Here is a 13,805-nt window from a genome sequence, read left to right as displayed (position 1 = left end):
CACCCGGCTCGTATTTAGGGCTTAACGAATGAGCGATGTTGCTGAGAGATAGTCAAGAGCGAGAGCTTTAGAGCCATCCCAAAGATGAACCCCAGCTCTATACTTAATGCCTGTGTGACGTCCTGCAAGTTTTGTAATCTCTTTAATCACAGTAATGACAGTAAAACTCACCTCTCAGGATCTCATGGAGATTAGATGAGATTATATTCGTAAAGGAATTAGTATAGTCCTTGACATTTACATGGAAAGCATTAAACAAGTGGTACCTATTAATTATCCAGAAAGGTACAGAGCAAGATGAAACTTGTTCTCTATATCAGTAACTACGTCTGACAGCCAGCCGGTGCTAGGACCCAGGAGGAATTATCACAAATTATATGGAGTAGGGAATTGCATTGAGAAAACTGACCGAGTTTGGCTCCCAGCTTGACGCCATGGAACTGAGATGTCTATAAGAGTATGACGCTGTTCCTTGTTACCACTCAGCAGCTGCCTTGTGAGATCAGAATCCTGCTTCTTGGGCTTCTGCCACTTTTTGTAAGCTGGCCAGTGCCACAGAACCCTGATAGTGATGAGGCACAGAATAAAGGGAGCCAGTAGGGGTACAGTGCACTGTGGAGGGGCTAGTTCCCACAAGTAGAGCTCTATAGGTCAGGGGAAGAGGAGAAACAGTGGCAGCAAGGCATGCTGGGAAGTATGCCCTTCACGTCCATGTCAGCTGAGCAAATTGGAGAATTAAGTACTCAAGGAGGAGGAAGCCAGAGCCAGGACAGAGCAGAGGAATCCTGCTAGAAGGAGGGAGTTGGTCTAAGAGGCCCTGTGTGTCAACGTGCTCTTCGGGTGCAGATCTGAGAATTACTCCCATGGTAATGGTCTACCATGATAATGGGGGGATGATTGAGGACAATTCGTTCAAGTCTATTGAAACAGTGTAAATCTGGATTTATTTATAGGTTACTTGAGTTTTATACCTGGATAAGGAAGAGTGACTTGAAAGGTAAAAAAAAAAATAAGAAAATAAAACTTGGGAACTATGAAAATTCCACATGACAAGAAAGGAATTTAACAGACTTAGAGGAAGAGTATACCTCTGTAAATGATCTACCACAGAGTCTAGAAGGAAATGCTGTTTGGCAACCACAGTCAAGTATGAGAAAATATGACCTGTCTTAGTTCACTCAGGCTGCCATAACAAAGTACCATAGACTGGGTGACTTAAATAACAGAAATTTATTTTCTCACAGTTCTGGAGGCTGAAGTCAAAATCAGGGTGCCAGTATGATTGAATTCTGGTCCAATGACCCTCTTTCTGGCTGTACTTTCACATGGTGAGAAGAAAAAGAGAGCAAACTCTCTGGTGCCTCTTGTTATAAGGGCACTAATCCCATCATGAGGGACCCCACTGCCATCCTCATGACTTCATCTAACCTAATTACTTCCCAAAGGCCCCATCTCCAAATAGCATTGCATTGGGAGACAGGACATCATCATCTGAATTTTGGGGGGAAACAATTCAGTCCATAGCATGACCTCTGTAAAAAAGGAAGCTGTATGGTGAAAAAGCAACAAGATAAGATGAAAAAGCAAAGAGAGAGGAGTGAGATGAGAAGAATTGGAGAGAAGCAGAAAATGTAAGAGCAGATTTAAAACCTACATTGTAGATAGTAAAGAGCAGAGTTGATCTGCAGAAATGGAATTAATAATGTGAAGGACAAACTTGAACAGATGAGCTTAATAAGCAGAAAACATGATAAATATGGAGAACGGGGAAACTGTTCCAGATAATTGGTGGGACAGAAGCAATACTCCAAAGATACAATAGAAGAAAAAATTGCTCAGCTAAAGGAAGACCTATATGTCAGGTAGAATCAATAAAAAAGGACCCATAACTAGATAGACATTAGTGGCTTTTTAAACTATAAATATAAGGGGGAAAACTATACAGGTACCTGGAAATAAAGAAGCAAGTTACTTACAAATGATTTCAAGGTGGACTTGCATCGGACTTCCCTGCAATACTAAATGCTGAAAGATCATGGAATAAGTTCTGAAGGGAAAAAGGTGTAATCTAAGAATTTTATATCTAGACAAACTGATTTATGTGTAAAAAAAAAAAAAAAACGTGCTATTTCTCCTATATACCCAACTTCAAAAAATTACTTGAAGATGTACTCCAGTGAACTGAGTGGTTGAACACATTTAAGGGCTCAATTGTGAGGCATTAATTCATAGTAAAAGAGGACTTGTGAATACTGAAGCCAGGTAAACTAGAAGTAAGTTTAAGTTTAAAATGTTGCAAATCTGATTATAAAATTGAATGCAAAAAAAGAGATCATTCTAAAATATTAAAAATGAATGTTAAAAACCAGGAAGGAAGGAATAGGTGAAGGATACAATAAAGTAGGTTAAATCAGTCCTGCTTATAGTGTGGTCCCCAGACCAGCAGCATAAGCATCTCCTAAAAGCTTATTAAAAATGTAAATTCTCAGGCCCCACACCAGACCTGTGGAATCAGAATCTCCAAGGTGGGGCTCAGGTGTCTGTGTTGTAACAATCTTTCTAGATGATTCTTATTTAGGCTAAAGTTTGAGAGGCACTGAGTTAAACTACCTTTCTCAATGGTAATAGATATGAAAATATCATTTCGTGCTTGACTATAAAAATTAGAGAAATGTATCTTATATACTGTCTAGAACAATGGAAAATATTGGAAAACGCTGGAATATTGGAGAATAATGGAAAGGCAAAGAAAAGAGTTCATACATCAAACAACTGAAAACTAAGGGAATAAACCAGAAAGGGTATAGGATGAAAAGAAAAGAATCATAAGACAAGTAAAACCAAGTCAGTAATATCAATAAAAGCAAATGGCATAATTTCCTTTATTAGAAGACAAAGATTCTCAGGTTAACTTAAAAGAATCCAATTAAGAATGGTTTATTAGAGACATACTTAGTTAATTCCTTGTCTTTTACTCTTCTCTTTCCCATGGAGCTCTTTCCTACTCCCTTAACTAAATTGAATTCCCTATTAAGATTTTCATAGCCCCGTGTCTCCTTGAGACTACCCATTGTGGTTGCAGTTTTAGATTTGTGTGATGATTTGATTTTTCTTTCTCCTTTTCCAGACTGTAAGTTCCTTGAAGGCAGGGACCATTGCTCAACATTTTGTGCCAGCATTTAGCACAGTACCTGTTTGATGAATGCAAGTACAAGAAAATTTAGGGAAACAGCTTTAGGCACATGTGAACAAGTAGAAGGATTTAACAAAGTAATTATCAAGAACTAATAATATTAATACCAGACAAACTAATAAAACAGTGTAATTAAAAGTTAGAGTGGGGCTTTCCTGGTGGCGCAGTGGTTGAGAGTCCGCCTGCCAATGCAGGAGACACGGGTTCATGCCCTGGTCCAGGAAGATCCCACATGCCGCGGAGCGGCTGGGCCCCTGAGCCATGGCCGCTGAGCCTGCGCGTCCGGAGCCTGTGCTCCGCAACGGGAGAGGCCACAACAGTGAGAGGCCCGCGTACCGCAAAAAAAAAAAAAAAAAAAAAGAGTGGTGGTTCTTAACTTTCTAACACTTCAGGATTTTCTTCAGGACCTGTTAAAACACAGTTTACTGGATCCCATCCTTAGGATTTTTCTTGCAGAATGTTTCAAATAAGTCCCGAGAATTTGCATTTCTAACAGGTTCCCAGGCGATGCTGATTGCCACTAGCCCAGGGACCATGCTTTGAGAACTGCTGTGTTAGAAAATAGTGTCATGTTAACAAAGGATATGGTTCAAAGTGGAGGTTTTGATCTCATGAGCCCGTCTGCATCAAACAACATTATATCTAAATATAAAAAAATAAATTCAGAAACACAATGAATTGGAAGGATTGATCACAACATTTAGTCTTTGACAGAGCAAGGAGAGAAATAAAGGTTATATAGAGTTTGAATAATACAATTAATACAGTTGATCTAACAACTTCAGAGCCTACAAAGAGCAATAATATATCTTTACCGTGGTCGTGAATCAGTTAACAAAAATTATTTAGCTACCAAAATTTTTAAAGCTTCTATATTGCGAGAAAAGAACATAAACAGACTAAGAAACCAATTGAGAAAAGATACTTGTAGCATGTCGAACGAAATGTTGATGCCCTTCATCTATAGAGTTCTTAGCGATTTTAAAAAGGTAAACATGCCTGTAGAAACATTGACTGTAAACACAAATAGGAAAGTCACAAAAGAAAAACTGTAGTTCATTAATCCTCAAAAATAGCTTCCTTAGAACTCAAAGAAATGGAAAATAAAACCAGCAGTGCAATGTATTTCTCCCTATCAGGCACAGTAAGAAGATGATAGTACTTAATGCTGGCTACAGTATATGGAAACAGTCATTTTGAGATCTTTCTGATGGGAGCGAAAATTGGCCCAGTCTTTCAGTAAGTAGTTGGTGCTGTGGTGATCAAAAGCCTTAAAAATGCAGACCCTTAATTTATCCTGAGGAAATATGTGCAAAGATTATGAACAATAATCTTTATTTCGCAGTGGTGTGCAAAAATAATGAGCAGATGTGCAAAAATTTCTACGAGGGTATGGATCACAGCATTTTTTTATAAGGGAAAAATTTTGAAACAATCTCAATGTCCTCTGGTTTAGGAGACTGGCTCAGCAAATTCCAAAGTCCAGTGGTAACCAGGCAGCCAATAAATGCAGTAGAGATCGATGTTTATTGATTTGAGCAAGATGTCTACAAAATATTGTTGATTGAATGAACGCGCCAGGTTACAAAGAGCATATAGATCAGGGCCGGCTAATTCAAGGCCCGTAGAAGCCAGACGGCTGACGTCAGTGAGAGATGAGATGGGAGTGCCGGGTGGGGTCTGGGGCAAGTGGCCAGGTGAATGCTCCACCCTGTGGGGTAGCTGCTACTCTTTTTTGGGGATTATAGATGATTGAAGTTTCTCTTATATTTAAAATTTTGTATTTGTATTTATCAGTATTTTATAATTTTCCCCCAGTGAACAATATTACATCAGAAATTTTTAAGAAGAAAGAAGTTAGGCAGTGCCAAAAGAGAGGTAAAGATGAAGTCCGGTGGGACCCAAGAGGAAGACGTGGCCCCTTCTGCCAGGGGGTGGGGGGCGTTTGGGGGCAGGGAAGACCCTGGAGACAAGGTGACCCACATGTGGCCATTGCAGAGGGCAAGGCTTGAAAAGGGGCTGATAAAGAGGTTGGCACTGGAGGTCAACTCAGGACACCACCCATTTCCTGAGCACCGGGGCCTGGGGGTGGAGCGATGGAGGAGGACAGCGTGTGCCAGGTACTGTTCTAAGCATGTGACATACAAATTTAATCCTCACAGCAATCCTATAAGGTGGTCCTATCATTGCCCCATTTTACAGATAGGAAAACTGAGGCACGGAGAGGTTATTAGATTTGCCTAAAGTCACACAGCTTGAAATAGAGGAGCTGGGATTTGAACCCTGGCGGTCTGACTCAAGGGGGCTCCTGATTCTAGTTGGTGGTCCCAGAATGAGGAGGGGTTTGTGGGGAGGGAGCAAGCTGCTACTTCTGGATGGGAACAGGCACCCATTCCCACACTCTCCTCTCCTTGGACAGAAACCGGCAATTATACCTGTGAATTCTGCGGAAAGCAGTACAAGTACTACACGCCCTACCAGGAGCACGTGGCCTTACACGCCCCCATCAGTGAGTACCTTCTCTGGTTGGGGGAAGGGTGGGCCAGCCATAGGCTGAGGCTCTGGAGTTTTGCCAGGGGAGGGTGAAAGCAAAGGTGAACTTGTTCTGGGTCAGCCTCTAGGTGTCCAAGTCTGACCTGGGGCCACCTGACTGCAGGAGCAGGGAAAGCCCCACCCTTAAGCCAGGAAAGTCTGAGTCCTCCCCTGGCGGTCTCAGAGGCCTGGGCCCATGTGGATTTGGGGTTAGGAAGGGTGGGCATCATTCACCCAAGTCGTTCAGCAGGCTTGTCCTCACCTCTTCCAAGCACCTCCAAATCAAGTGGTTCCTGAGTCGCTACCCCCAAAGGCAGCACCATGTAATGCAGCTTCAGTCTGAACCAGTGCAGGGCCTAACCCAGGCTAGAGGATGGTCAGTTAGACAAGGCAGCTTTGCCCTTGGAGGTAGAAAGGGTAAGAAGTCAGAAGGAGTGCCAGGCTGGCCTCAGAAGCCCCGGGTATTAGTCCCAGTGGAGTCACAGGCATGTGTGTGGCCTTGGGCAGGCCCCAATCTCTCCCTCCTCCCCTGGTCTGGGAGGGAAAGGGTTCTAAGGATCCTTCCCACAGGGACATCCTGGCCTTCCATTCTCCCCATGCGGCTGATTTCCCAGCTTCCCTTTTGGATGTCAGAGGGGTCTGTATCCTTAGATCCCCAAGTATATGAGCTAAGAGGGCCCTCAGTCCTCAGCCAAAGTTCAGACAGGGCGGGGCTTAACCACATTGCAGGGCAGTAGGGCGGGGTGTTTAAGAGGTATTTGGGAGTATCCCTGCTTTTGTTTTTCACAAAAGAGCTATGGGGATCCCACTCCACAGTCTGTGGATGGGAAGGTTTAGGTTCAGGGAGGGGAAGGGATTATGCAAGGTGCCTAGAGGGCCCAACCCTCCTGGAGCACTGGCAGTAGCAGCACAGGCCCCTGGGCCCCTGAGGGCTTTCAGGTGGGCAGGGAGGGGTGTCCAGAGCTCAGGCGGTGGAGGAGGTAGCTTCCCCAGGAAGTCCTGCCTGCTGCGCAGAGCGGCAGGACTGAGGGGTCTCCCTCAGATGGGGAGCACCCATCCTTAGGTGGAATACTGGGCTAAGGTTCTCATACTGCTCGGCCCCTGACTGCTGGGTAACCTTGGACCTGTCACTTCCCTTCTCTGGGCTCAGGTTTCCCACCTGTGGGAGCTCTCGAGGTCTTTTCAGCCCAGGGGTCTGGATTCCAGTCATCTCCAGTATAAGGAGACCCTCAGGCAGGCATCTGCAGTGGCGCGATTACAGGAGCCTCTCCTGCCACCCGTGCTAAGCATGTATGGGTTATTTATTGCCCACCACACGGCCAGGTCCTGTGTGGGGGAGAGAGGCCACAGCTTACACTGGGTGGGCACTGACCCATCCATTTGACCCACTCACGGTGCTGGTGCTGAAGCATCAGGGCTGTGGCTTGAGCTCCGTGGCTCAGACCCCTCTGGGGATCCCGCTCTCCATGGGCACGGACAGGGGCAATTGTTTGTGGGTACCTGCTTACCTGTGCTCTCCGGGGAAGCAGCAACTGCCCCGCTGCCTGGTGCCCAGAGGGGATGCTACGCAGGTGTTAGTTACAAAGCCATCCTGCAACTTGGTTTCAGCCTTTGGAGAAAACCTTCAGTGCTGTTTCTGCTCTTTCCCCAAATGGCTCTTGCTGGAACAAGTTGAATAAGGTCATGGAGTTAATAAGAGGAGGAGCTTGGCTTGAACCCTGACAGGCACCCTCCAGGCCCATACTCTTAACCATGAAGTTCTCCTGCATCACATGTCAGATGGTACAGCAGGAAGGGGTGCTTCGTTTGTACCCTGATTACTTCCCTAACATCCAGGTACTTCTCTCCTGAAAGGCTGTCTACTCTTTCTCTGTTCCTCATTTTCTTGTTCTCTCTGTCGTGAACTCTCTTTGTCTTTCTGCATCTGTTTGTTGAGTGCATCTCTTCCTTATTAGTGAAGTCTAGGGACTCTATGATCATCTGTGTTTAAAATTACAGAGAGAGATTTAGGTTAGATGCAACAGAGGATTGATTCTCCAAAGCTGACCAAGAAATAGCCCCTCCAGTGGCCTTTGGATCTAGATATTTGTATGTCCATGGGTTCTGTGTGGGATCGGAGGCTGGACTTGATGGCTTCATCAAGTGGTACTCAGGGCCAGGCCTTGAGAAACCCTGGGTCTCCTGAGAGCATCCAGAGAGACGTAGGCTGACTGGAAGGAGGTCTAACGAAATGGAGTCATATAATATGTACTCTTTGGGGTCTGACTGCTTTCACTTAGCAAAATGTTTTTAAGATTCATACATGTTGTATATATCAGTTCATTCTTTTTTTTTTACTGCTGAGCAATATTCTGTTGTGTGTAAGTACCACAGTTTGTTGAGCCACTGGCTTGTTCATTTGAATTGTTTCCAGTTTTAGGCTATTATGAATAAAGCTGCTATTGAAAATGCTTGTACTAGGCTTTCTGTGTTCATTTCTCTTGGATAAATTCCAGGGAGTAGAATTGATAGGTCATAGGGGAGAGTATGTTTACCTTTTTAAGAACTGACAAACCATTTCCCAAGATGACTGGGAAATGCGCCTTTCACTAGCGCCTTTCACTCCCACCAGCCACAGATGGGAGTTGCACTTGCTCCAAATTCTTGCCAACAATTTGGTGGTAGGAAGCCACTCTGGTGAGTGTGTAGTGGTATTTCATTGTGGTGTTAATTTGTATTTTCCTGATGACTAATGATGTTGAGCACTTTTTCATTTGCTTATTAACCATTCGTATATTTTACTTTGGAAACTGTTTAAGTCTTCTGCCCATTTTTTTGGGTTGGGTTGTTTGTCTTTTTATTGTTAAATTGGAGGAGTTCTTTATATACTCCAGATCCAGGGTCTTTATCAAATATATATTTTGTGGACATTTTCTCTCAGTCTTTGGTGTGACTGTTGATTTTCATATAGTATCTTTTGATGAGCAGTTTTTCATTTTAATGAAGTCTAATTTATCAGTTTTTTTATGGTTAGTGTTTTCTCAGTTCTACTCAGGATATCCTTGCCTACCTCAAGGTGGTGAAGATATTCTTCTTTATTATCTTTTAGAATCTTTGTACTTTCAGCTTTTACATTTAAGTCTCTGATCCATTTTAAGTTAATTTTTGTGAATGATGAGAGGTATGATTTGAGATTAACTTTATTCCATATGACTGGTTGTTCCAACACCATTTGTTGAAAAGATTGTCCTTTTTCCATGACATTGCATTGAGACCTTTGTTGAAAATCAGTTGAATGCGTAAGTACGTGTGAGTTTATTTCTGTTCCACTGATCTATTTGCCTGTGTTGGTGGCAACATGGTCTTATTTACTGTAAGTCTTAAATCAGGTACTCTCAGTTTTTCAACCTTGTGTATTTTTAAGAATATTTTTCTTAAAACAAAGAACTTTGCCTTGCAATATAAATGTTAGTCTTATTGCCCATTGCTACAAAAAAATCCAACTGGGATTTTGTTTAGGATTACACTGAATCTATCGACCAATCTGGGGAGAATAGACATCATAATAATAGTCAATCTTCCACTTCATGAACATAGTATATCTCTCATTGGTTTAGGTCTATTTAAATTTCTCTCAGCAATAGTTTGTATTTTCAGAGCAGAGGTCTTTTACATATTTCATTAAATTATATCTAAGTATTTTATGGAGTTTTTTGATGCTACTCTGATTTTTTTATTTTCCAGTTTTTGTTGCTATGATTTTTGTATATATTGAATTTGTATCCTGCAACTTTGTTAAATTCACTTATTAGTTCTATTAGCTTTTTTCTAAATTTATCTGAATTTTTCTTGTACGTACTGATGTCATCTGCTAATAAAGACAGCCTTACTTCTTTTTTTCTAATCTGTATTCCTTTTATTATTCTCTTTCTTCCCCATTATGCTGATTAGGACCCTCCAGTTCAATGCTGAATAAATGAAATGTGTGGATATCTCTGCCTAGTTCCCAATCATAGGGTTCAGTTTTTCATCGTTAAGTATGATCATTTCCATCATTAAGTATTATGTTAGCTAAAATAGGTTTTCATAGATGCCCCTTTGTCAGTTGAGGAAGTTACCTTCTATTTCTAATTTACTGAAAGTTTTTATCAGAAATTGGTGTTAGGTGTTTTTTCTGCATCTGTTGAGATGATCCTATGATTCTTATCTTTTATTCTGATAATGTGGTAAATTACATGGTTTTTTTTTTTTTTTTTTTTTTTTTTGCGGTACGTGGGCCTCTCACTGTTGTGGCCTCTCCTGTTGCGGAGCACAGGCTCCGGATGCGCAGGCTCAGCGGCCATGGCTCACGGGCCCAGCCGCTTCGCGGCATGTGGGATCCTCCCGGACCGGGGCACGAACCTGCGTCCCCTGCCTCGTCAGGCGGACTCTCAACCACTGCGTCACCAGGGGAGCCCAACATTTCTTATACTGTAGGTCTGTTGATGAAAGATTCTCTTAATTGAAAGTGTTTTTATTTCACCTTTTCTTTTGAAGGATATTTTCTTTGGATATGAAATTCTAGGTTGAGATATTTTTCTTTCAGCATTTTAAAAATGTCATTCCTTTATCTTCTGGCTTATGTTGTTTCTGATTAGAATTCAGAGATCATTCTGATTGTTATTCTGTATTTAATGGGTCTCTTTTCTCTGAATGCTTTTAAATATTTCTCTATATTACTAATTTTCAGCAATTTGATTACGATGTATAGTTTTCCTCGTGTTTATCCTGTTTGGGGTTCACTGAGCTTCTTAGATCAGTGGGTTTATATTTTTCCTCAGATTTGGAAATTTTTCAGCCAGTATTTCTGCAAATATTTTTCTTCCCCAATCTCTTCCTTCTCCTGTTGAGACTTTAATTGCATGTATATTAGATTGTTTTATGATGTTTACAGATCATCAGTTGAAGCTCTGTTCGGTTTTCCAGCCTTGTTTTCCCTCTGTGTTTCAATTTGGATAATTTCTAGTGTCCTGTGTACAAGTTTACTGATCTTTTCTTCTACGGTCTTACTTGTTTCATTAGAAATGTCCATCAAGTGAATTTCACATTTCAGCTATCGTATTTTTCGTCTCTGTAATTTCCACTTGGTTCCTTTTTACATTGTTTCTTTCATTATATTCATATTATCCTTTAAGTGTTTGCGCATATTTATAATAGCCGTGTTAAGGTCCTTGGCTGCTAACGCCATCATCCCTGTCATTTCTTTATGTTCCTGTTGATCTTTTTTCTCTTGATTATTCCTCACATTTTCCCACTTCCCCTAACAAATAAATTTTTATTCTGTGCTGAGCATTGCGGATGCATATGCCATGTTGCTGAATGTGTGGATTTTGTTGTCTTCTTCTAAAAAGTGTTGAATTTTGTTCTGGCTTCTGGCAGGCAGTTCATCTACTTACAGATCAACTCGATACTTCAAAGCCTTGTTTTAAAGCTGTGTTAGGGCAGTTCCAGAGCAGTCCTTATTCTAGGGTTAGAGTAATCCTTCTGAGGCATGGCTTTTCTGGGTCTCAACTGAATGCTGGAGGTATTCAGCAAGATCTCTCCTCTGGCAGGTGGAACTCAGACATCTCCTTGCCTTTTGCCACCTCTGAATCTTCAGTCAGCTCCCCACGCCCCCCCGCCCCCCCCCCCCCCCAAGCAGCTGTTGGTTGCCAGTCTTTGCAGAGGCTCCCGCTGTACAAATACAGTTTGGTGTTCAGCCAGAGACTTCAAGGGGCCCCTCTGCCCGTTTCTGGAGCTGTTTTTTTGCACAATTGCCTCCTCTTTGTTATTCTTCCCTGTCAATTCCAGCTGCCTCAGAAGCCCTGAACTCTGATCACTGTCTCTCAGATCAGTGAGATTGCAGTGCGTCCTTCGAGCTCTCCCTCTGTGCTGTGGTCCAGAGGGTCTATCCTAGCAGAGAGCTGGGGTGATCCTGGGGCTCACAGCAGGTCTTCTTTCACGAATCACAGTCTTGCACCATCTACATTCAGAGTCTGAAAATTCTTGTTCCATGCATTTTGTCCAGCTTTACAGTTGAATCTGGAGGAGGGCTAGTCCTGTACCAGGTATGCATACCATCATGGCCAGAAGTGTAAGGTCTCCAGTTCTCTTTCTAAGATGAAAATCTGTGAGCAGTGGTTCCCAAATTAGATTCCTCTTGCATCACCTCTCCCTTGCATTCCCTCCTCTAGCCTTTGAGCACCCTATTCCCTTTTGCCTCCAATGCGTTTCCACTCCCCTCTACTGCGTTAAAGGTTTCAGGGAAATCCTCTGGTCTTCCCTGCCTCTCCGCTGCATGGTTACCTTTCTTGAATCCTTATAGTCTCTGAATTTCTGTTCCAGTTAAATTTTCAGCTTTACAGAAAGAAGAGACCGCGTGCTGTCTTATTTTTAATATCTCTTATGTGTAAATATCTCATACCTTTCTTACTAGGCCAGTCTGCCAGTCTGAATTGCTTTCTTCCTTTCTCAGTGAGAGCCCAGGTAGGAATATCAGCCTGATAACATTCCATGTGAGAAAGTCAACAGATGGAGCAAAAGGTTGAGTGAAATGAGTTAGGAGCCTGGGAAGTTTATCTTGGCTCGGCACTGATCTCCTCTGTGACCCTGGCATGGTGCCTGTACCTCTCTGAGCCTCTTTGTCCCTAGCTGCCTTATACCCTTGGTACCAGTGGGAGGATAACATGTGAGAAGCTTCTTTTGCCCTCTCTTGGGCATCCCATCTTTAATGTGCTCTGTTTAAGTGCTTCTGAGCCATTCGTGCTTTGATTCCTGGTTCCACAGTATCTGTTGAGCACTTCCTGTGTGTTAGGGAATGTGCCAGGCACTGAGTGCGTGGTTGGACCAAAGTGGCAGAGTCCCTACCCCCACGGAACATACAGGGTAATGGGGAAAGAGACATTGATCAAAGATCACACCATGGGTCATCATTGGTGGCAGTCAGATCTTGGAAGGGAACAAGGGAGGCAACTGGAAGATAAATGACCAGGTGGGGTATCAGGGAGGGCTTCCGGAGGAAGTGATGTTTAGGTGGAGGTATGTAGGACCAGCAGTAGTAATCCAGGCAGAAACTGGAGGGAAGAACATTCCAGGCAGAGGGGATACCATGAGCAAAGGCCATGAAACTTGGAAGAGAGAGGGGTTGACTGAGAGGGCAAGAAGTGGGCAGGCCCCAGGCAAGGGTTTACTGTATCATGTGCTTTTGGGTGTCCTGAGCTCCCTGCCACGGGGAAGGAGGGGCTCTCCCACACGGAACGCCAGGATTTTGACAGCAGGCTCGCAGACCATGAAAAGATCTGGTCCAGAGGGTCTCCTAGAAACCATTCTGCGGGTGGAGACGAGGCCTAAGAGGGGAAGCAACACGCTCTGTTTATTGCTCAGAAATTCTCTGTCCCTTGTGCCCAGGTGCCCGGGGGTGTGTTAGTGCCTAAGGGGACCACATGGCCTGTGCAAAGACCTCCATGAGAAGCTGGCAGTCTTGAGCCCCCGTCCCATCCTGGCACTAACTTTCTGTGTGGCTGTAAACTTATTAACCATTCTGGGCCTTGGTTTCCTTATTCCTAAAAAATACCATTAATAACTGTTTACGTCTGAAGAGTAGTTTACGGTTCAAGGTGCTTCCGTGACCTGTGTGGATTCTCACAAAATCCCCGTGAGGTTGGTAGTGCAGAGATGGGTGTCCTGCTCTCATCAGTGGAGGTGAGGTGGGAAAAGTGAGGCCAAGAGGGGAAGTAAAGGGTCCAAGACCACAGAAGCCGGAGGTGACAGACGAGATTCAGAGGTGGGTCAGGCTCACCGCACACACAGGGCTGCTTCCGTTAAACAGCGAACCACAAGCTGTGGTCCCCAAACTGCACTTCAGGGAGACGGGAGAAATCAGAGGTGGGACGCTGGACGCCTCCCTCAGAGTTTGATGTGTAGGTTTATCCCGTGGCTAAGAAAAAAACAATTGAGAACTGTGAGATGAGCCACCCTTCCAGTTGAACTCGGGACCTTCAAGGTCTTTCACTCTGAAAGGGAGGGAGGGAGAAAGGGGGATCATATGTAAGTATCCTTCCCCACCCACCCGTCTCCAGTTCCT

At 43.5% G+C, this 13,805-nt stretch overlaps 1 protein-coding gene across 4 annotated transcripts in view; it reads left to right on the top strand.

Moving 5' to 3' along the window:
* The window catches only part of ZNF618 (zinc finger protein 618), a 178,562-nt gene that overhangs the window by 140,072 nt on the left and 24,685 nt on the right, over positions 1-13,805 (top strand). For 3 of the 4 annotated variants that reach the window (XM_082656569.1, XM_082656568.1, XM_082656567.1), the window contains one exon: positions 5,613-5,702. In XM_082656569.1, the coding sequence (XP_082512695.1) occupies positions 5,613-5,702 (90 nt within the window). Of the gene's footprint in view, positions 1-5,011; positions 5,072-5,612; positions 5,703-13,805 lie in introns of all 4 variants that reach the window. The other variant, XM_082656570.1, reaches the window with a different exon arrangement.

The sequence above is a fragment of the Grampus griseus genome (assembly GCF_964374135.1).
Source record: "Grampus griseus genome assembly, chromosome: 6".
In the NCBI taxonomy this organism is placed as follows: Eukaryota; Metazoa; Chordata; class Mammalia; order Artiodactyla; family Delphinidae; genus Grampus; species Grampus griseus.
This window is presented reverse-complemented; position numbering and strand designations above follow the sequence as displayed.